The sequence below is a fragment of the Salvia splendens genome, chromosome 12 (genome assembly GCF_004379255.2).
Source record: "Salvia splendens isolate huo1 chromosome 12, SspV2, whole genome shotgun sequence".
Lineage (NCBI taxonomy): Eukaryota > Viridiplantae > Streptophyta > Magnoliopsida > Lamiales > Lamiaceae > Salvia > Salvia splendens.
In genome coordinates this window covers 14499049-14519420 of record NC_056043.1, presented here as the reverse complement: position 1 = coordinate 14519420, position 20372 = coordinate 14499049, and the positions used below count along the sequence as shown (strand labels likewise).

Sequence of the window (20372 nt, the reverse complement as noted above, 5' to 3'; positions counted from 1 at the left end):
TCATAGGGAATCATCATTAGGAATATACACTTTCAATTTCCGTTTGCTTTTGAAGTATTTCGTTTAGATCCAAACACCTTTTATGCAATGAAGTTGTCTTCGTACATCGTTTTCTGTTTGATTCAGTTTCTTTCTGCCTAGATAGTGTAGATCTAGTTGTTACTGTAATTTCCAAGTGTTGCGAGCATGTTTTCATTTCCGCATTGATAAATCTGAGTTCATGAATTTAGATAGCTGTTAGATTCTAGATCTGAAATGGTTAAGTTTGAAAGCGCAGTCTAAGTGATTTCTGCCACCTTGCATGTTACCCAGTAAGCGTAATTTCAGTTTTGTTAGTTTCGTCTTTTGATTTGGAGTTTAGATTGTAGATCTGTTTTTGTGAAGTTTGTTAACCTGAAATTCTCGTTCATGGAATCTGAGTTGTTTGATTTGTGTTCATACTCGTTGTAGAAGACAATGTCCACATCCAAATTTGGGACCACTTTTACTTTTTAGTTACTTTTTGCTTTTGTCCTTTACTTTTCTCTACTTTTTCTGCTGGTACCCTACAGATCTGTCAGCCTAGTCACCTAACTACCACTTATTCTCTGATATTTCGTTTAGCCTTTTATAGTAACCTGTACCCTCCAGATATTTTCTGAAACATAATGTTCCCTCAATCTCACGTACACAGCTGCTTGTTAATCATCTTTCACACCTCCTAGTCAGTAGAGTACCACCTTAATTTCCAGTCTAGTTAGAATCTCAACCCAAAGCGTGGTAGCTAACCAACCTTTCCAGAATATCACCACAATTACCAAAGCACATTCATCTCTGTAGGATTCGACCCTTACATCCACTATACTAGTCAGTAGAAGTGGGTTGAGGAATTATTGATACCAGGTTCAGGCTTAGCTGAGGTTTTATCCTGATCAGTAGGATACATCATTTGCTTGACGCGACACCTGCACAAACCTGACACTTGTCACTAACTAAACAACCTGATTAGTCCAAATAAATATTATAAACCTAGGATATCATAATAACCAAACGCACCCTAAAGGTCTGATTCAAGTAATCAATTTATACAATTTCACCTCCTCCAACCAAATAAAATAGCTAAACATTCAACATAACTAAAATCCCTATTTCTAAACAAAGAAAAAAATTCTCACTTTTGTCTAACAAATTTTTTTAGAAGTCAACCGAAAATCATGAGTTAAATGAAAAATATCATCACTATTTTAATGGCATGAGATAATTGAGAAAAGTAACAAATATTATAATTTAATTCATTACATTTAAAAGGTAGTAGTATAAAATTAGCCATTCCATCAGATACTAAAACTAAATCGAATTGCAGACTTATCTTTCAATTCGGCCCACGTTATAATAAATAATTGTATTGGGCTTTTAATAAGCCTCAAACAGAAAATAGGCCCAAATAGGAATAGATGTATGATGTTGGAATGTTTAAATAACCAAATTCAGTTGCGCAGCTTCATTCTCAGCTGCTGCCGACTAGGGTTTTTGCTCCACACACACGCGCGCGTAGCCATGGCGGAACAGGTACATCCTTCTTCTATCCACATCTCGCCTGCTACTACTTTCTGTTTTCTTCATCGTCTCTGCGTAATTTGATTGTGCTTTCTACGGATTTGCAGACCGAGAAGGCCTTTTTGAAGCAGCCCAAGGTGTTTCTATGGTGAGTTTACGTTTGCGTAATCTTAGATTTCATGTGAATACAATCTCAATTCGAAATCCTCTTTTATTTTTTTTATCATATGTTTTTTTTTGTGATGAATTGTAGAGGACAAAATTCTGATTTCGATTGCTCATCTGATTTCCTATTTGTTGGAATGTAGCTCTAAGAAGTCAGGGAAGGGAAAGGCCCCAGGAAAGGGAGGCAACCGCTACTTTAAGAGCATTGGACTCGGATTCAAAACCCCGCGCGAGGCTTCTGAAGGTGCAATATTCTTATTTGTTTTTGCATGAATATCGTGTTTTGCTGTTTTATTTTTGATATTTTGCCCCTGTCAATCCATCTGGTTTGTGCATTTCATTTTTATTAATTCTCTGGTGTTTTATTCTAAGAATTGAAGCTTGTATGAAATCTGTGTTTATTTGTTTGTTTGACTCAGTGTGCCATATGTGATGTTAGGTTTCTCGGGTAAAAGTGATACTCCTATTGTGCTTTCAAGTGTTAGTGTACAACAAATTGTGCATTTTTTTGTAAATTATTCTCTTGCTGTTGAATGACTGGGCATATAACCTAGCTCATTGTTACTGAATTGAATGCCTCCTGCTGTTGTTCACATAATAATAATGATGATGTAATCAAATCCTCTTCTTTTCTTGTTTTGTTGCTTCTATTTATTTATTTTACTGAAACTCAATATGCCCTTTTGCAGGCACATACATTGACAAGAAGTGCCCTTTCACTGGTAATGTATCCATCAGAGGGCGTATCCTTGCTGGAACTTGCCACAGTGCAAAGATGATGAGGACTATCATTGTAAGACGTAACTACCTCCACTGGGTGAAGAAGTACCAACGGTGAGATGCTCATGCTCTGTTTTATAAGTTTCTGGCTGCTACTGTCATGGTTGTGTATCTGACTGATACATTGAACTTTAGATATGAGAAGAGGCACTCCAACATACCAGCTCACATTTCCCCATGCTTTCGTGTGAAGGAAGGCGACCATGTCACCATTGGTCAATGCAGGCTAGTACCAGTACCATATGTGAATTATCAGTCTCTTATGCTATTACTAAATCTGGAATTTGAAGTTATCGAACCTTGTTATTTTCTTGCAGGCCATTGTCCAAAACTGTGAGGTTCAATGTTCTGAAGGTGATTCCAGCTGGTTCGTCTGGTCTTGGGAAGAAGGCTTTTACAGGGATGTGAGTTAGGCTATATGAGTTGTTAAAATCTTGACTTTTTATGACATTTTTGTGACAGTTTTCCGATTGAGTTTTAGTTCTGATTACATAACGTTGATGTTATTCTACTCATAATAAAGTTCTCCACTCTTAATATAATGTTGTAGTCTGGAGAAATTAAGATATGGCTAGTTTGTATGTGGAGATGCGGTATGTTTCAATTGGCGAACTAAATATTTGCAAATGGTGTCTAATCACTGTTGATTACTCCCTTAGTTTTATAAAAATAAAATAATGCAAAATTAATAAAGTAAAAAATAAAATAATGCAAAATTATTAAAGTAAAAGAAAATGAAAGAAAAGGTCGTAGATTGATATGGATTATGGTGATGATATTGTTAAGTAGTGTTTAGGGGTAAGTAATGGTACAAGTAACAAATAAAATGATACTCTGTCCGCAGTTAGAAGTCTTATTTGAGTTCGGCACGTGAGAAAAATGGATGAGAAAAGATAGTGGAATGTTGGACTATTTTTATATGTTATTTTGATAATAGAATGTGAATGGAATGAGTTAGTGGAAAGTGCGATGTTACCTACCATTTATAGTAAATGTGAATTGTGACTCCTAATAGCGGACAAACTAAAATGGTAAACCAAGACACCTAAGGACAGACAAGGGGGAGTATGTAGTGACCGAGACTCCTAATAGCGGATGAACTAAAATGGTAAACTAGGATTCCTAAGGGCATTCACAATGGAGGCCTTAATCCGGAGCTCGTCTCAGAGCCTATCTCCATTTTCTTTTGCCACGTTAGCAACTCATCTCCCTGCAATGGCAGCCCATCTCAAAGTGCCTATCTCATTTCCACATCATCACTAAGAGCATCCACAATGGAGGATGTCCCGTCGGACATCCGCCATTAGGCGAGGGAGGGGTGGACGCGGACGTCTGCTACGGACACCGCACATCCGCGGCTTTCCGGGACGTCCGTCAGGACGTCAGTCGTGACGTCCGCCATTGCGGTGCCATGACGGACGTCCCGGCGGATGTCCCGATTTTTTATTTTTTTTGGATGTCCGTCGGGATTGTTGGGGTGGGCAGCGGAAGCGTGCGTTCTAACGGATCTCATAATAATTCTGATCTATTTAGCAGATTATTTAGACAAATTCTATTCGCGTAATTAATTAATGTCTGTTATGGACTTAATTAATTAACATATTATTAACTCCAAGAGTGGACTTAGCAAGAAACGCTTATTTATTATTCATAGAGTAATCAAACTCCAACTAGCTAGGTTCAGAATAATAAAACCTTGTTTCGAGCTCTTCTTGTGGACGTTATCAAACGAGACTTACCTCGCGCACGATTCAATATAATAGCAATCCTAGCACCGCTAGATATTAATCACCACTACCCAATATACCAGGATTCTTGGGTTGCGAAAAACACGCACCATTTGGTAAGTCAAAGTAGTGCATAATCAATACCGTATGCTCAATGCTAACTTACATTGATTAAGAAATTAATTATCAAGACCTTGTCTTTCAGTAGATAGCATAAAGACTCGTCTTGCTGTTAGATCCAATTCAGTGTTATACCACACCAATGTCATCTTATTTCAGTAAGGCTTAGAAATATGCAGACTGACACTGCAACCTTTCACAATAGGTAGTCTAGGCCTATCTAGGTTGTGAAATTCTTATTTTTTTTTGTTCAGAACTGACCGTGTTACCTTAAAGTGGACGACACCCACAACCGGTCTACTAAAACAAAGACTTAGACTTTGTTACGTTGCTTATACATTTAAATATGCAATAAACATTCATTAAATGTAAAACATAACAACATTATGACAAAAATAATATGTTTCATTCCTTTGGAAAATAACATATAGAGTTTTATAATATTGAATCACTCGAAAGGTGATGTCCTTGGGGATGTCCGTCATTGTGCAGTGGGATGTCCTTATGACGTGGTAGTGCAGTGGGAGGTCCTTATAACGAGGCAGGAGTTGTTTTTGGATAGTCCGCCGGGACATCCGCACCATTGCGGATGCTCTAATTTTCTTTTATTTTTAATGTCAATGTCTAAATAATATAAATTAAAATACATAATAAACTAATTCTTTGATGTATTACAATATTGGAAAAAAGAATACAACGATAAGCAAATTTCAATAAAATTGCAATAAAACATTTATAATAGGAGAATAAATTTAATAAAGTTATTTAAAAAAATAGTGAGTAGAGAAGGATGTGGGTGTGTGTAATGAATGTGATTGTGAGGTATTTATAATAGAAGAAAAAATATAATAAAGTAATTTAAAAGAAAAATTGATTATCGGCCCCGACGCACCGCAATGGGGGCCTATATCGGGGCCGATTGAGAGCTGATGGCATATCGGATGAGGCGTATGATCAGCCATGGGGGGAGGCGTTGGTGAGTGGCGATCGACTCCCTCTCCACAATGGAGCCGATCGGCAGCGATGGGGTGGCCAATCGCTAAGGCCGAGAGATCGGCCACCATTGTGAGGTCTTATTGGCAGACGAAGGGAGTATGTATTGGCTATATGTTGTTTAAAAATGTTCAAAATGGAAAATTTTTGTTTTAAGAGATGGACCAAAAAAGAAAGAGTAGTATTTTTAAAAGACGATGGAGTATTTCGCATTTCATCATTGAAATGCCATGACCCCCTCCTTCTAGTTTTTTCCTCTGTTTCTATGGTAGATGTGTTCTCCCCTTTGTTGATTGCGGAGGTGTGCATTTGATTTTGGTGGCGGGTGAGTTTCCCTACCTTCCCCTTCACTTTTCTCTTTGATTTCATCTGAAGCCAACACCCCGTGCTCATCGTCATTGGGAGATTCACAATGGATTTCTTCATTCTCATTTGTTGCTTTTAGAGCAAACTTTAACAATTTATACCAATCTTTAACTCATTTTAGTTCAATTGTCACATCTAATGATTTTACTCAATCAATTACACTGAATTTGAACTTTGAAAATTTCTTATTCATTACTTTTTATTCTATAAAATATTTGAAAAAGTAAAATAGGATTGTTTTAATGTAAACCCCAAACTAGGTATATATTGCTAAAAATCCAAAATGAAATAGGTTTTGTAGTATTATTGGAGCTATTTTTCTACTCCATTTTAGATTTTAGAATACCATTGGAGGTGGTCAATCACACATTGGTATATTGTTTGGTTGTGAGCTTCTACCAATTTCGTCGATGCCAGAATGGTGACATGGTTGAACGCGCCTGCACACCCTTTTTTTCATGATTTTGCCTCTATCAACATTTCTCTTTTTGTTACCCCTATTAACTATTCACACTTGAATTACTTGATATGCATAATATACATTATTTTTGGCTGAAACACATCAACTTTACATCATTGTACGTTTGACTGATAAATTGTATTTGAGTGGTGAAGAGGTTGGCTATCTCTTCTAGCTTTCTTATGTATACCCGTCCACGAAAAATAGATTAGTTTTATCATTTTGGGCCCTCCATCAAAATTAGACTAATTTCTAAATATGAAAAGTTTTAAATATTAAAATACTACTACTAACGAGGACTTCATAATTCACTAACACTACTTCTCTCTTTTTTTCCATGTCTCTTACTTTACCAATTGCACATTACAATTTGTGTCATATACAACTTTGTCTATTTTTTGCGGGTAACATTTTGTTTTGGCTTTCTTGCTTTCTTCTTGTATTTTTCATGGGCAATTATTTGCTAATATCACGAATTTCGGCTGAATTATCTAAAAACTTTCACGAACTTATAATTGCCAAAACTATGAACTTTCATGTTGTTTCTCACACAATTTGATACAATCATGATTAATTTAAAGGTAATATGTCATCTAAATCCATCAAAACAACATCGTTTTGATTATTATTTTTTTTGAAAAAAATAAAATAAAATCCATCTCCCCTTCCCAATTATGCTTGATTCCTAAAGGGGAATGTTTGCTGGAGTGGAACTTACATAATGGTGGTAGGGTGAATTATCGAAGGATAAGCTTTATTTTGCCACACCAATTTGGATATTAGTGGTAATAAGAAATCTAGGTTTTATTACGACCATAATGGTAGTGGGGTGAATCCATCAAAACAACGTCGTTTTGATATTCCCCAATTCAATCATGATCATGCCAAAGTTCATGAAGAGAAAATGTCTTCAAATTCAATTGTGTAGCGTCGTACATTATTCATTTGTGTGTAAAGCAGAAATATATTAATCATAATTCCCTGTTGAAAAGGGCTGATGCATGAAAACAGAGAATCTACATGTTTGATGAATATTGATTAGGAACCCCAATTCGGAATATTTGCAGTGGCTTCATTCACCATCTTCACCAACGTCACCTGCAACAAACTTGCATTCACTTATGCAGTACTATTTATTATATATCTCGAACAAAAATGCTAGAGCTCATACCACACTTTCTGGGACACCAGGTGGTGGCAGTGAAAGGTTTCTCGGAGGCCACACGTTGTCATATGACCTCTTGTCGAATCTCCACTCTCCAATCTTTCCGTAAGTCATCTTACCCTGACAACATGTATGTATGTATGTATGTATCTATGCATAAATTCCAAGCAACCACTAAATGTATATTGAATAGAAAACCAAAATGCAACAAAGGAAGATATACCTGTAAATCATAGTCGCATCCATAAGTGTAGTGAATTATGTAAGACTTTCCAATTGTTGTATCCCAGGGAGGCTGTAGTGAAATTAAGCAAGATACTCAACTTTATAGGTCACTCATAACTACATTGCATAATCCATTGAAGACAATGTAATCCTGAGTTGTGATATATGCAAAACTCAATCTTATTGCATAACACAGAACCACACTACGAAGGTCATTCTTGATCTGTTTTTTTACCTAAAATGACATCCGGATTTTATAAAATGACCTAAAACAAACTAACAATGACGGGTTCGACAGTTCAGCACTAGAAATTAGTTCTACATTTATTATAACCCACTATACGGGAATTGAGAAGAACTCACCTGAATCATGAACTCCTTGTACAAAATGTTGCCCACACCATGAAAAGCAGATGCAACAGCATATGCATACCTAAATTCATAAATAGACAACTTAGTTCAAAATATGTCTGTTAATCTCAGTCGGCCGGGAAGAAGCTTACATCTCAAGGACCCATCCGAAAGCTTTATCTGCTTCAGGATCTTTCTTCATAGCCAAGGAGACATTCATCCAAGTCGGAGCTATCTTTTTCAGAGCATCCTACAACATAATTAACTCGATAAATCATAAATTCCCAAACGGCCTTGTAGGAGTGCAAGAAATAAAGGTAGCTAAAGATACCTTCCCTACAATGACCGGGGAATTCCCAATCGGATCAATGTTAGTAATCGGTCCTCTTTCTTCAGGGAAGAACTTGCGCAGGACCTTCTCGTATTTCTTGGGCTCGATGTAGAAGAAAGGGAAGGCAGCTCCAAGGCCATCTCTGGACAAGTTTGGGATTGGCTTGACCAGAATGTGGTCCGGCTCCGACATAAGTATGTAGCTACATCGACAGAACAACACAAGTGCAATATAAACTTATTAAGTAGGCAACCAAAATCTATGATACTACTCCATATGCATTACAAGAAAGAAAAAAAAGCAAGTGGTTGTTTCAATGTCACATACTCTTCTTCAATATTTACTTGTTGGAGCCACTGCACAAATGCCCAAGGCCTGTTCAGGACAATGTAGCCCTGCCATAAGAGAGCTCAATTATTAAAAGAAGCAAACTTTGTGAATCAAATTATTCATAACTGAAAAACTAATAACAAAACCATAAAAAAAGAGCATCGGAAAGGCGTGGACTTGCTTAAATCAAAAGTGACCTAATTGAGTAAAACCCCCAAAATTAAGGGCTTATATAAGAACTGCTTGATTCCAAAGTAAAACCCCCAAATTGAAGGGGCTTATATAAGAATTAAAAGTGGAAGAAAGAGAGAAACCTGGTCGATTCCATCGGGGAGGGGATTGGCGACGAAGGTGGGGATCTCGTCCATGAATGGATCGGGGTTGCCGGTGTGGAGGATTCGGGTGAATCCGCCCATGTCGGAATTAGGGTGGCGCAATTTCTGCTGCTTGAACCAGTAATACATGACTCTGCTCTGCCACGTGTTGTAGATGGAGTCGGAGGCGGTGACGGCGGTGTGGAAGAGACGCCTTCTCGTCTTCTTCGTGGGCATTCTGATGATGGGGTCAACGGAGGATTTGGTGGCTGATAGGCCAGGGAATTCTTGGTTGAGAGAGGCATTTGCGGAGATGATGATGTTGTAGGTGATCAGAGCTGCAGAGAAGCTGATCACTGCGGCGAAGAACAAATTCCTGCAACCCATTTCTATGATTTTGGTAATTGATCAATCAATCCCCATTTCACCTTCTGATTTCAGTTGACTAGTTGAAAATTGATTCATTTTTTGATATGTCAAATCAATACGACTACATTTTTTTTCTTTCTTTCTAAGCTGTCTAAGTTTTATTTAATTCAGATATTTCTGACAACTGACAACTGACAAGGCATTTGTTGTTCGAAAAAGTCATGAGCTTGTTTAAACAGTTAAATTCTGTAGTTGTTGTGTCACTATTTTGTTGAATGTTAACAAGGAGTATGGGAGAATATAGCAATTTTAAATGTTGCTGGTAATATCCAAGTTCAAATGTTGCTGGTCCCTTGAAATCCAGACTAAAATAATTAATTAAAATCCGAATTGATTATGTACATTTCTTAAAATAACATCTATGATCCTCCACTTAAGTGTTAGCTTCTGGTCTTTTAGTACCAGTTCATTATTCCATCTTTCTCACCTAAATTGAGTTATATTTTTTTTTTTAATATTTCAACTAAATTGAGTCATTTTCTTCTTTAACAAAAAAATAAAATAAAACAATCACTCTTATTTTATCTCATCTTCTACTTACTCTCTCTTTATCTTTTCTACTTTATTCATATATCCTACTTTTTAACATAATTTCTTAATTTTTGTGCCCAAAATTTATGATTGTGTTTTGACCTGACTATTATGTTAAGTATATGCCAAAGAGGGAACATCTTTTTAGGTCCACGAACTTTGTCGAAATATCATTTTAGGTCCGTGAACTTTGAAAATATCATTTTAGGTCCGTCAACTATAAGTTAATATCATTTGAGGTATTTTAAACTTTTTTCGGACGAAAATGCCCTTAAGGCCTTCAAAGGGAAATTTGAACAATTTTTTCGCCACTCATCTTGCGTCAAACACCTAGAGTCCAATAAATTTTTTTACTACTGTTTAATTAAATTACCATCCAAATTGAATTTAAATATAATTAAAATTTACCGTAAAAAATAGTACATTTTTCAATTATTAGATGACCAATTATATAGGGATAGTGAATTGGGACTTAGATACTTTATTTTATTATTTTAATCTAAACTGCATTTTAAGAACTTACTATAGGTGATTTGTGAATTATATTTAGTTTATTTGTTTTGAAATTGGATAGCTATTAATTTGGATTGTCATTCGGAGTATTATTTATATGAATTTCAGAATGAGATCAATTACCATCCAAATTAAATTTAAATATAAAAATTTATCGTTAAAAATTGTTGGATTATAGGTTTCTGGCGCAAGATGAGTGGCGAAAGAATTGTCCAAATTGCCCTTTGAAGGCCTTAAGGGCATTTTCGTCCATAAAAAGTTTAAAATACCTCAAATGATATTAACTTGTAGTTGACGGATCTAAAATGATATTTTCAAAGTTAACGGACCTAAAATAATACTTTGACAAAGTTTGTGGACCTAAAAAGATGTTCCCTCTATGCCAAAACATGTATTATAAGACTTAAATAGGTTTTTAGTGCAAATGCACGGGACTTATTTTGGACTTAAAAACATGGTTGAACTATGATTTTTTACAAAAATTGTTAAATATAAATCAAAAAGTTATTTTTGTATACAAATATAGAAGCAGGAGTGCGTTATATTGATGACTTTTTAAGTTGTCAACTTTGCTAACTAATCAACGCAGTGTATTAAAAATGTCAACACAATATATTGAAATGTCAACAAAATTATGTGTTGACGTATTAATGTGATTGATGAGTTAGCAGAGTTGACAATTTAAGAAAGTAATTATATATAAAATAGAAGATGATCATTTTGTAAGAGAAGTTGGAAATGGAATGGAATAGCAACTCCCAAGGCCACCAAAATACATATAGCATCAAAGTCAAAATTTAATGGGAAAACCGAAGTGCCCAAGAATCATATATCCTGCATCCACATAAATCATTTTATTCCCTCAGATAGGTGCTTTAACAACGGAGTCTTACCCTGAGGCTGACATTACATACATACATACAGATACATATCAGAGGTGGGTTATAACCATAAGAACCAATGATCATTCATCTCCTATATTTAAGAAAGATTGGTGCAGTGAACTCAATTCTTTGCACAGAGAATATGTTTAACATTTGTAAAAGAATTTTGATTATGTATGTGTGAAATATATTTAAAGAGAGAAAGGAAGCAGCCGCAGCAGGAGGTCAAGAACAAAAGTCTTAATTTTATTATTACATACCGAGGTTCATATTTCAGGTATGCCAGCTCATTTAGATGAAAATTTTTAGGGGATATTTAATTCAATTTTAAATTTAAATACGACTCAGCTAAAGATAGACGGAGTGAGTAGTATGAAAATTTGACAATCAATACTTAGTCGTAGCGAAAATTGGAAAATCTTTGTTCATCCCAACTAGCTATCTTGAGGTGAAGCTTTATGGTATGAGATTTTAGTGAAGAGTGGATCATATTTTGATGTACATACTCTCACAAACACGTTAATAGTTTGAAAGATAAGGGAGTTGCGGTCTCTCTCAATTTGTTAGTGTTAGGAATGAAGGTTGAAAACGATGCATGATAGATTGGCAATTAAATCGGTTGGGGTGGTTACTCAAGATCCAAGATTTTGGTTGAAGAGTTTGTTATCCACATGCAGTCGGTTGTTAAGCCTTGAGGAGTATAAATACTCATTTCAGATTGTTTCATGAGGAAGTTTTTCAATTCATCATTCATTGAGGAAGTCGAGTTTCTTCCATTCTTTGATAATATGCACACAAAGCTTAAGAGAGTTGATCAAGAATAGCTGTGTGTGCTTGAGTGAGTCTATAGTGTAGATTCAACTTTGTAACTCTACTCTACAGTTGATATCGAGTGTGAGTGTTTGTAAAAGATTGATCAATAAACAACTTTCTTCTCTCCCGTGGACGTAGGCTCAAAGGCTGAACCACGTAAACAACTGATTTCTCATTCTTGTTCATGTTTTGGTTTCTCCCGTACAACCGATCTCTCCATCGAAGCTCGTTGATTGAACGTTCACAGTTAGCAAATGGGGGCTTCTTACTCAGTGGATATAAAAACACCTCAAAATTTAAACATATTACAATATACAATTCGAAAATGAAATACTCCATACCATATTATACATGTTCGTTTGTTGTGATTAAAATACATACCCACAAACATCCGTAGCCAATACATTTCCAATTTGATCTTTTAATTGATATGTTGATCTTTTTATCCAGTGTTTTAGGCATGTCAATCGGTTTGAAGTACTTTCAACCATTATTCCATTCTTGTAACACTCAACAAATTCATTTGCAGCTATGAATTCTGCTTCAATTTGCGGATTACACACTCAAAATTATTGTACAATATCGACTGAATGCCCTACTGATGGGACAAAATCGAATATACTAACAATAATGTAGATATTCATTACCATGTAATTTCAGCTGTCACGCTCAAATAATAAGCCGAATTTGTCCTCACAATTATATTTCTAAAAGCGAAGATGAAACTTTATCCAATCATAGAACAAAATCGATCAATTACCCTATTTTAATTTAATTGGATTTATATTGTGAAATAATTTTCAATTTTTAATGTCTAATCCATTTTCTAGCTAGTCTGAGATTACAAAATAACATAAAACATTATTCTTATTATTCCACCATCCGTGAATAGAAATCCAATATTTCCATTTTGGTCCATTCTCAATTCATCCTTCCCACTATTGTGAGGCGTTTCTATTCGACTGTAGTTTTGCGAAAATAATATAAATAGTTAGAATAGAGAGAAAGCAAAGTAAGGAATAGAATAATGTAAATACAACACTCTTTTATATTATTCTATCTCTTATTTTACTTTTTCTCCACTTTAATTATTTATTACTATCATCTTCGCAAAATAATTATAATGCGACAGAGGAAATACATGATAGACTCCACATCATAACTCATTTAACTTATATTTTATATATATATATATATATATATATATATATAGGAAAATGATCAATACAAAACTTGATCTCAATACAAAATCCAGACCAAATCCTGACCATGGGATTTGATAATCCGATGGTCAATAATTAAACAAAAACACGGAGGGTCATTGTAAAGCAGTTTTAGGTCATATTATAAACTTTGGGTTTGAGGTCATGTTAAGATCATTTCATGTCATCCTTACTATAATGACGTAAAAATAAGCTTACAATGACCTAAAAATGACTTTTGTATGCTTGGTTCTGCATTTTTGTATTAAGAATGCGTTTGCATATATCAAAACTCTATATATATATATATATATATATATATGGAAGTGTTATTCTCCTATTCATCCCTTAGATCCTTTATTCTTCTTAATATGGGCCGTTAGATCTCATTCATCAACGGTCCAGATAATCTGCATTATTACTCTATAATGGTGCATTATTAGTCAGTGTGCATTATTCAACTGAAAATTTGCATTATTACACTATAATGGTGCATTATTAGTCGGTGTGCATTATTCAACTGAAAATCTGCATTATTAAATGACACGTGGCACCGATCTACCGTCGGATGACAAAATCGTGGGCTGAGATTAAAAAAGAACAAAGAATAAAAGATACAAAAAGGAAATGAATACATCCCTATATATATATATATGTATATATATGGGTGCGTTAGAATGATAACCATATTTATGGTGATAACCTAATAACCTATCATTTTATGGGTCGAAAATATCATTTTTACTAACAATGATATTTATACACTATAAAATGATATTTTTTTAGTATGTATAAAATGATACTTTTAATCCATAAAATGATATTCTGTTCTATAAAATGATACTTTTCGTCCATAAAATGAGGGTTATTAGGTTATCACCATAAATATGAGTTATAATCACAACTATATATATATATATAGGGTCATGATCTATGGCAAACACCTCTTAACCATATAACTAGAGAACAAATAATACCCACAAGATCAAAAAAATCAAGGGCTAGTATTAATTTTTGAATTTAATGAGATATTAGTTCCCTCAATCACAAATTTACTCCACAATAATAAGGCGGGGGTATAATGGTCATTGCACATCCAAAATTAGATTACATCATTGGCATTTGAAAAAGAAACCGCATTCTTCTCTTCTCCACCTCTTCCTTCTTCTGCAAAATAGTTCTCAGCTCTCCTACCGCCGATTCGTCCGATTGAAGAGGAATTCGATTGGAAATTATCAATATTTTCGCGATTCAAGTGACTCTCTTTCCCCGACGAAGGAATCTGCATCAGTGTCTCCAATCATCACTCTTCCAGCGGCCAACAACACCGCCACCGTCAACAAGGCGGCGGCGGCGCTCCGGAAGGAGCTCATCGCGGTGATCAAGGAGAAGAAGGAGGCGATGGCCAAGGGCGGGCCGCTCTACGACATCTTGTCGCACATGATCGTGGCATCTGACCCCGAGCGGGAACACACAGATCTATGATATAATATAGCCTGCATTTCCCAATTTATCTTCTGTTTTTCTTAGTTTTGATTTCATTTAATTAGGGAATTAACATTAGGTGATAAGCTATCGTTGCAATTTTTATGATGGGATGTAGTGTAGTATTTGAATTTTGTGAGATTTTAGCTATGCATTTCAGATGTAGCCCCTTTCTGTTTCTTCTTGCTCTGATCTAATTATAATATCAATGTTGAATTGTCCCAAAAATAATCATGCTAAGAGTGAAGAGTGAACTAAAATCATGCTAAGAGTGATGTGTTTTGTAAACAAGAGTGAAGTAAAATCAGAACAAGAGTGATGTGTTTTGTGAACAAGAGTGAAGTAAAATCAGAACAAGAGTGAAGTGAAATCAGAACAAGAGTGATGTGTTTTGTGAACAAGAGTGAAGTGAAATCAGAACAAGAGTGATGTGTTTTGTGAACAAGAGTGAAGTGAAATCAGAACAAGAGTGATGTGTTTTGTAAACAAGAGTGAAGTAAAATCACAATAAGAGTGATGTGTTTTGTGAACAAGAGTGAAGTAAAATCATAATAAGAGTGATGTGTTTTGTGAACAAGAGTGAAGTGAAATCAGAACAAGAGTGATGTGTTTTGTGAACAAGAGTGAAGTAAAATCAGAACAAGAGTGATGTTTTGTAAACAAGAGTGAAGTAAAATCAGAACAAAAGTGATGTGTTTTGTGAACAAGAGTGAAGTAAAATCTGAACAAGAGTGAAGTGAAATCAGAACAAGAGTGATGTGTTTTGTGAACAAGAGTGAAGTGAAATCAGAACAAGAGTGATGTGTTTTGTGAACAAGAGTGAAGTGAAATCAGAACAAGAGTGATGTGTTTTGTGAACAAGAGTGAAGTAAAATCAGAACAAGAGTGAAGTGAAACAGAACAAGAGTGATGTGTTTTGTGAACAAGAGTGAAGTGAAATCAGAACAAGAGTGATGTGTTTTGTGAACAAGAGTGAAGTGAAATCAGAACAAGAGTGATGTGTTTTGTGAACAAGAGTGAAGTAAAATCAGAACAAGAGTGATGTTTTGTAAACAAGAGTGAAGTAAAATCACAAGATACATCAGTAACATTAAACGTAGACGGAAACTAACTATATCGAAGACGAATCTTAGAGCCTACAGCCACCGCGCCCCGCTCTTGTTCCGAAACTCCGCTTCTCTTCTACGGCAGCTCATCGTTGCGTCTCCTTACCCGCCGACGCTGATTCCGGTGAGTCCGAAGTAGAGGTAGGTTTTGATTTGGGGTTTTTTCAGCATTGGCGCGACGATTGAATCCGCCAACAGCCCCTCCTCCCCGATCGCCTTTGCCAGCTCTCCCACCGCCGCCAGTATCCTCTCCGGCGCCACCCCCAGCTCAGAATTACGATTTGGAAGAAGAAAGGATCGCAGATTTGGAAGATTTCGCGTAATTTGATCGCATGTTTTAATTCAGAAAGTAATTTTCAAAAATACCCTCAGCATATTTTATTTTATTAAAATTAATAATATTTGTTCCATTAAGATGTGTGGCTGAGATTTGTTCTCTAGTTATACCCTTAAAAATAGTTATATCTTGATCACTACCCTATATATATATATATATAAACAATTTATATTTTTTTAGAATCCATGCCTAACTCAATTAAAAGTTGAGGTGTGAATAAGATTTCAAACAAGCAGTTGAGAATTCAAGGCTCTCCTCCTCCGGCCAAATTCTACAAAACTACCTCCTGGGAGCTAGTATCAGTCGTTTGTACCCAGGAAAAAAAATTCCGGAGAGGGGAAAGACGCGAGAGGCTCTTGCGTGTTTTAAATGAAACACGCATCTTTCTCATGCGTGTATTATTAATACACGCATCACTCTGATGCGTCTATGCCTTCAATACTGATCCATCAACTGCTTCTGCTCTCTCACTCTGCGCGACGCCCCTCGCTCCCACCGTCTCCAGCCGGCGAAAATCAAAGTTAATCCGACATCTAGCTTCTTAGTTTGAAGTAGCACTATGTCAAAATCATCGATGAAGTTTGATGTAAACAATCTCGAAACCATTTTCTTGTTGTGCTTAGCTATGTGGAGTTAGAGGCGGCGGGAATGCTGCAGCAGGTGAAAGCAGGACATTCCTTCGTACTAGCATTTGAATCGGAGAGAGAAAGAAACGCAGCGTGGACTGGGTTTTCGTGTTCGGCGAATGACAGGCAGGAACAACGTGGGCTGGGTTTTGTGTCCAAGGCAAAGACGCATTTGCCTAATGCGTGTATCATTAAACACGCATTCCTCTCATGCGTGTATCATTTAAACATGCAAGAGCCTCTAGCGTCTTTCCCCTCTCCAAATTTTTTTTTCGGATACAAATGGCGGATACTAGCTCCCATGAGGTAGTTTTGTGGAATTTGGCTCTCCTCCTCCTCCCTCTCCAACTCCAACTCCAACTCCAACTCCTCTTCTGCAATTTAATTTATGAGCTACAACTGTAAATTTCAGTAACAATGGACCCTCCCACCTCCTTCCGCAAACAGGTGTAGTATTTCACTTCTCTTTGTCGCAATTCCATTCCTCACAGCTCCAAATTCCACGATTTTAGGGCTTCAGTCGACATGATCAGCAATTGTTGCTGCTTGCTAAATACCATCTTTAATCACTCGTATCTTCTTCCCTTCTAATTACTCTCAATTGCATCCTGGATCTAATTCGAGTATCATCAATTTCACAGGATTTTCTTCATTTCCACTCTGTAAACAGGCGAGGAAGCTGGAAACTCAGCTGGACGAACAGATGCATTTGTATCGCAACACAAAAATTGATTCAAGTAATGATAAGGATGTGGAGTCTGGAATCGATCAACTCCTGAGACAGCTTCACCAAGTAAATGTGCAAATGCAAGCATGGCTTTCATCTGGCGGCTCTGAGATCTTTTCTCATACATTCACACGTCATCAACAAATCCTTCAGGATCTGACTCAGGTTAGCTCACGTATGACTTGCTGTTGAATTTTTGAAGATGTTTCACATAATAATCTTTGTAGAAATAGCGACTAAAGAAAGTGGATATAATAACCTAATACCTAACCTTCTTGAGATATTTTTATGATCTTTATATTTCATATGGTTGATTAAAGAATTTCATGTTGCTTAATGTGCCTTAACTGTTGTTTCCTTAGGAGTTCAAGCGGCTTCGTTCCAGTCATAGAGCTAAGAAAGAGCATGCATCACTTCTTGAGGATTTCAGGGAGTTTGACCGTTCAAGATTAGACCTTGAAGACGGCGGTGGTTCTTATGATCAAGCTCTTCTCAAGGAGCGCGCTTCTCTACATAGAAATTCCGGCCAGGTAATGGGTAACCTTGTCTATGCATTGTTATACGTGAAATGGTGTTGTCCTCATGAGTCATAAGCTGCCACCAAAAGAACACGAAGATAGAGTCTATAGACTTTTGTTTGAGGGACATTATTGTTTGCTAGATGAGAAGATGTAGATAGGTATAAATATCTAATGCTAGTTGCTAGGCACGTCGTATTGGTAAATTATAGGGGTCCTATGTACATCCAAGAATATAAGATGTAATCACACATCATATTTGACAGCAAAAAAATGAGGAGAAGTCAGGTTTGACAGAAATGTTGTGGCATCGACAGAAGGGGTCTATCTATGTTGGAGGTTACCTATTATGTAGTACATGATGCTTTCTAACAGAGAACTCCGTAGGTACTGATAAATGAGAGTATCATCTTATAGTGCATATGTCTTACAAACGCCCTGCTTTGACTCACAATGTTACTGTGGTTGGGAATGACTTATTTTGTCAGGATCACCTAATAGTGTGGATCATCTTGGTTGGCATGAGGAAAAACTAACTGGATCAGTTGGCAGAATGGAAACTGAGTGCACATAATCTCAAATTGCATTATTCTGATTCCAAATAAGAGATTAGATTTATCATACTATATGATGTCAAGTTGTGTAAAAGATGTTCACAATCCAAATTCTGAAGCAATAAGTTACATTATGATAAATGTGATTGTCCGAGTAGCTATGGCCTTATCATATTCAAGAAATTTCGGATTTAGTGTGTGTGTGTGAGAGAGAGAGATGTGTGACTTGCAAGGATTTGTGGAGTTTTGTATTCGTTTTCATCAGGTTCAACTCTTTGTTTTCCTGTAGGTGGACTCTGTAATATCTCAAGCACAAGAAACATTGAAGTCCCTGGTCTTCCAGCGTTCCACATTTGGGGGCATCAATTCGAAGCTAAGTAATGTGGGCAGCCGCCTTCCAACTGTACGTAATAAACAATTGAATGCGTATAGCTAGCAAAAATCACCCAGCACACTTGGAATGATTTATATCCCAAGCTTGCTTGATGTTATGCAGGTGAATCATATTCTCTCAGCAATAAAGAAGAAAAAGTCCATGGACACCATCATACTTTCCTTAGTTGCATCTGTCTGCACGTTTTTAATTTTAATTTACTGGTGGACCAAGTAGGAGCAGTTTTGGGATGATTTGGAGGTGAGAATATTGTTGTTAATACATGCTCTGGATCTGTTGTTTGATGAGATTCATTTTGTTCAAGAAACTTGATAAAATTTGTTACTCTGTTAAAAAACTCGTTCACATCTGAAGATTATAGAGATTGACAAATTCCTTGGAATGAGTTTGTTTTCGTGTCCATATATGAACTAGCATGCTTATATGAATTCCTCATCATTAGATTTTGGTTCAAGGATGGAACCATCAAACATGGCTGCTTCAAATCTTAGTAATATTCTCATCCTCAGCTGACCAGGCAGATAAAATCTCTCCAAATTTAATTATTGATGTTATACGAGAAAGCAAAGGCATCGGAGCATAATCGTACTGGGATTGAATCTCATTGTGAAGAATGCTCTGCAGTCTGGATTCCAAGGGCGAACAAGGAGATTGAATGACATCAGAAGAGGCCAAGTCACGAATTAAACTGCGACGTCGGATTATTGAAGGACAAAATGAAGTAAGGAGTGATCTCATCAGACTGAACGAGCCTTTTACTTGTAATAATATTGTCACTACACTTCCTACCTCTTTCCCCTATCCCCATCTTCCATTTCTACCATCTTCCTATCTTTTATTTTATTTTTTTCCTTGCTGTACCTTATTTTCATGGGATATTTACATCCAAAATATTTTATCGTTATTTCAAATTGGTCTAAAAGTTTGATTTGTGTTTCATTTTAATATATGAAGTATAAAATGTTTTATCATTATTTCATATTAGTACAAAATTATCTATTTTATATTGGTATGGAAAAATTTATCATTATTTCATGTTTTATATGTCACGTAAGCATAGAGATATCGACGTTCAAACACATACTCCCTCCCTCCTATAAAAATATGGATATTCATGAGTTTTAATGCACAATTGATAAAATAAGAAAGAAATAAAAATACAATATAATTACAATATTATTAGTATGGTCCACCTCATTAGAGAAAAGATTAGCATTTTTTTGGACAAAAATATAATCCTAGACTAAGAAGTGTCACTTTGCTTTATTAATTTCCGTACAAGTGTGTTGCATATTTTGACGACTTTTCTTGGGGAATACAACAAAAATGAACAAACCAAATAAAGTAGCTGGTTTCTCTCTAATGGAAAAGTAAAAAAAAAACAAATAAA

At 35.9% G+C, this 20372-nt stretch overlaps 3 protein-coding genes across 7 annotated transcripts; 2 read left to right on the top strand and 1 right to left on the bottom strand.

Annotated features, from left to right (window-relative positions):
• The first annotated feature begins 1468 nt into the window (after positions 1 to 1468).
• Positions 1469 to 3023, top strand: LOC121756893 (40S ribosomal protein S11-2-like). The gene is made up of 6 exons (XM_042152318.1): positions 1469 to 1548; positions 1644 to 1684; positions 1845 to 1945; positions 2391 to 2535; positions 2617 to 2706; positions 2799 to 3023. Exons 1-6 carry the CDS (start codon positions 1537 to 1539, stop codon positions 2887 to 2889), a joined length of 480 nt encoding a protein of 159 aa, XP_042008252.1. The 5' UTR covers positions 1469 to 1536; the 3' UTR covers positions 2890 to 3023.
• A 4014-nt stretch (positions 3024 to 7037) lies between these two features.
• LOC121759466 (hydroxyproline O-arabinosyltransferase 1-like) lies at positions 7038 to 9402 on the bottom strand. The gene is made up of 8 exons (XM_042155051.1): positions 8864 to 9402; positions 8547 to 8614; positions 8220 to 8421; positions 8041 to 8138; positions 7901 to 7970; positions 7536 to 7607; positions 7319 to 7432; positions 7038 to 7245 (listed from the first exon to the last, which is right to left on the bottom strand). Exons 1-8 carry the CDS (start codon positions 9248 to 9250, stop codon positions 7186 to 7188), a joined length of 1071 nt encoding a protein of 356 aa, XP_042010985.1. The 5' UTR covers positions 9251 to 9402; the 3' UTR covers positions 7038 to 7185.
• A 7695-nt stretch (positions 9403 to 17097) lies between these two features.
• LOC121757119 (Golgi SNAP receptor complex member 1-1-like) lies at positions 17098 to 19908 on the top strand. Of its 5 annotated transcripts, none has more exons than XM_042152611.1 (6): positions 17098 to 17236; positions 17460 to 17681; positions 17879 to 18046; positions 18878 to 18991; positions 19085 to 19222; positions 19500 to 19908. In XM_042152611.1, exons 1-5 carry the CDS (start codon positions 17207 to 17209, stop codon positions 19196 to 19198), a joined length of 648 nt encoding a protein of 215 aa, XP_042008545.1. In that variant the 5' UTR covers positions 17098 to 17206; the 3' UTR covers positions 19199 to 19222; positions 19500 to 19908. The 5 variants fall into 5 exon arrangements, with proteins under 5 accessions (XP_042008545.1, XP_042008544.1, XP_042008543.1 ...); XM_042152610.1 differs by having other exon boundaries at positions 19492 to 19908; XM_042152609.1 differs by having other exon boundaries at positions 19425 to 19908.
• Positions 19909 to 20372: the final 464 nt, after the last annotated feature.

Bases quoted from the DNA above. Each gene is read 5' to 3' on its own strand.
- LOC121756893 (XM_042152318.1), top strand. The intron at 1,685-1,844 runs GTGAGTTTACGT...GTTGGAATGTAG, and splicing joins CAGCCCAAGGTGTTTCTATG to CTCTAAGAAGTCAGGGAAGG. The intron at 2,707-2,798 runs GCTAGTACCAGT...ATTTTCTTGCAG, and splicing joins GTCACCATTGGTCAATGCAG to GCCATTGTCCAAAACTGTGA.
- LOC121759466 (XM_042155051.1), bottom strand. From the start codon at position 9,250: ATGGGTTGCAGGAATTTGTTCTTCGCCGCAGTGATCAGCTTCTCTGCA. The intron at 7,608-7,900 runs GTGAGTTCTTCT...ATTTCACTACAG, and splicing joins ACAAGGAGTTCATGATTCAG to CCTCCCTGGGATACAACAAT. The intron at 7,246-7,318 runs GTATGAGCTCTA...AGTTTGTTGCAG, and splicing joins CTGGTGTCCCAGAAAGTGTG to GTGACGTTGGTGAAGATGGT.
- LOC121757119 (XM_042152611.1), top strand. From the start codon at position 17,207: ATGGACCCTCCCACCTCCTTCCGCAAACAG. The intron at 17,237-17,459 runs GTGTAGTATTTC...CTCTGTAAACAG, and splicing joins CCACCTCCTTCCGCAAACAG to GCGAGGAAGCTGGAAACTCA. The intron at 17,682-17,878 runs GTTAGCTCACGT...TTGTTTCCTTAG, and splicing joins TCCTTCAGGATCTGACTCAG to GAGTTCAAGCGGCTTCGTTC.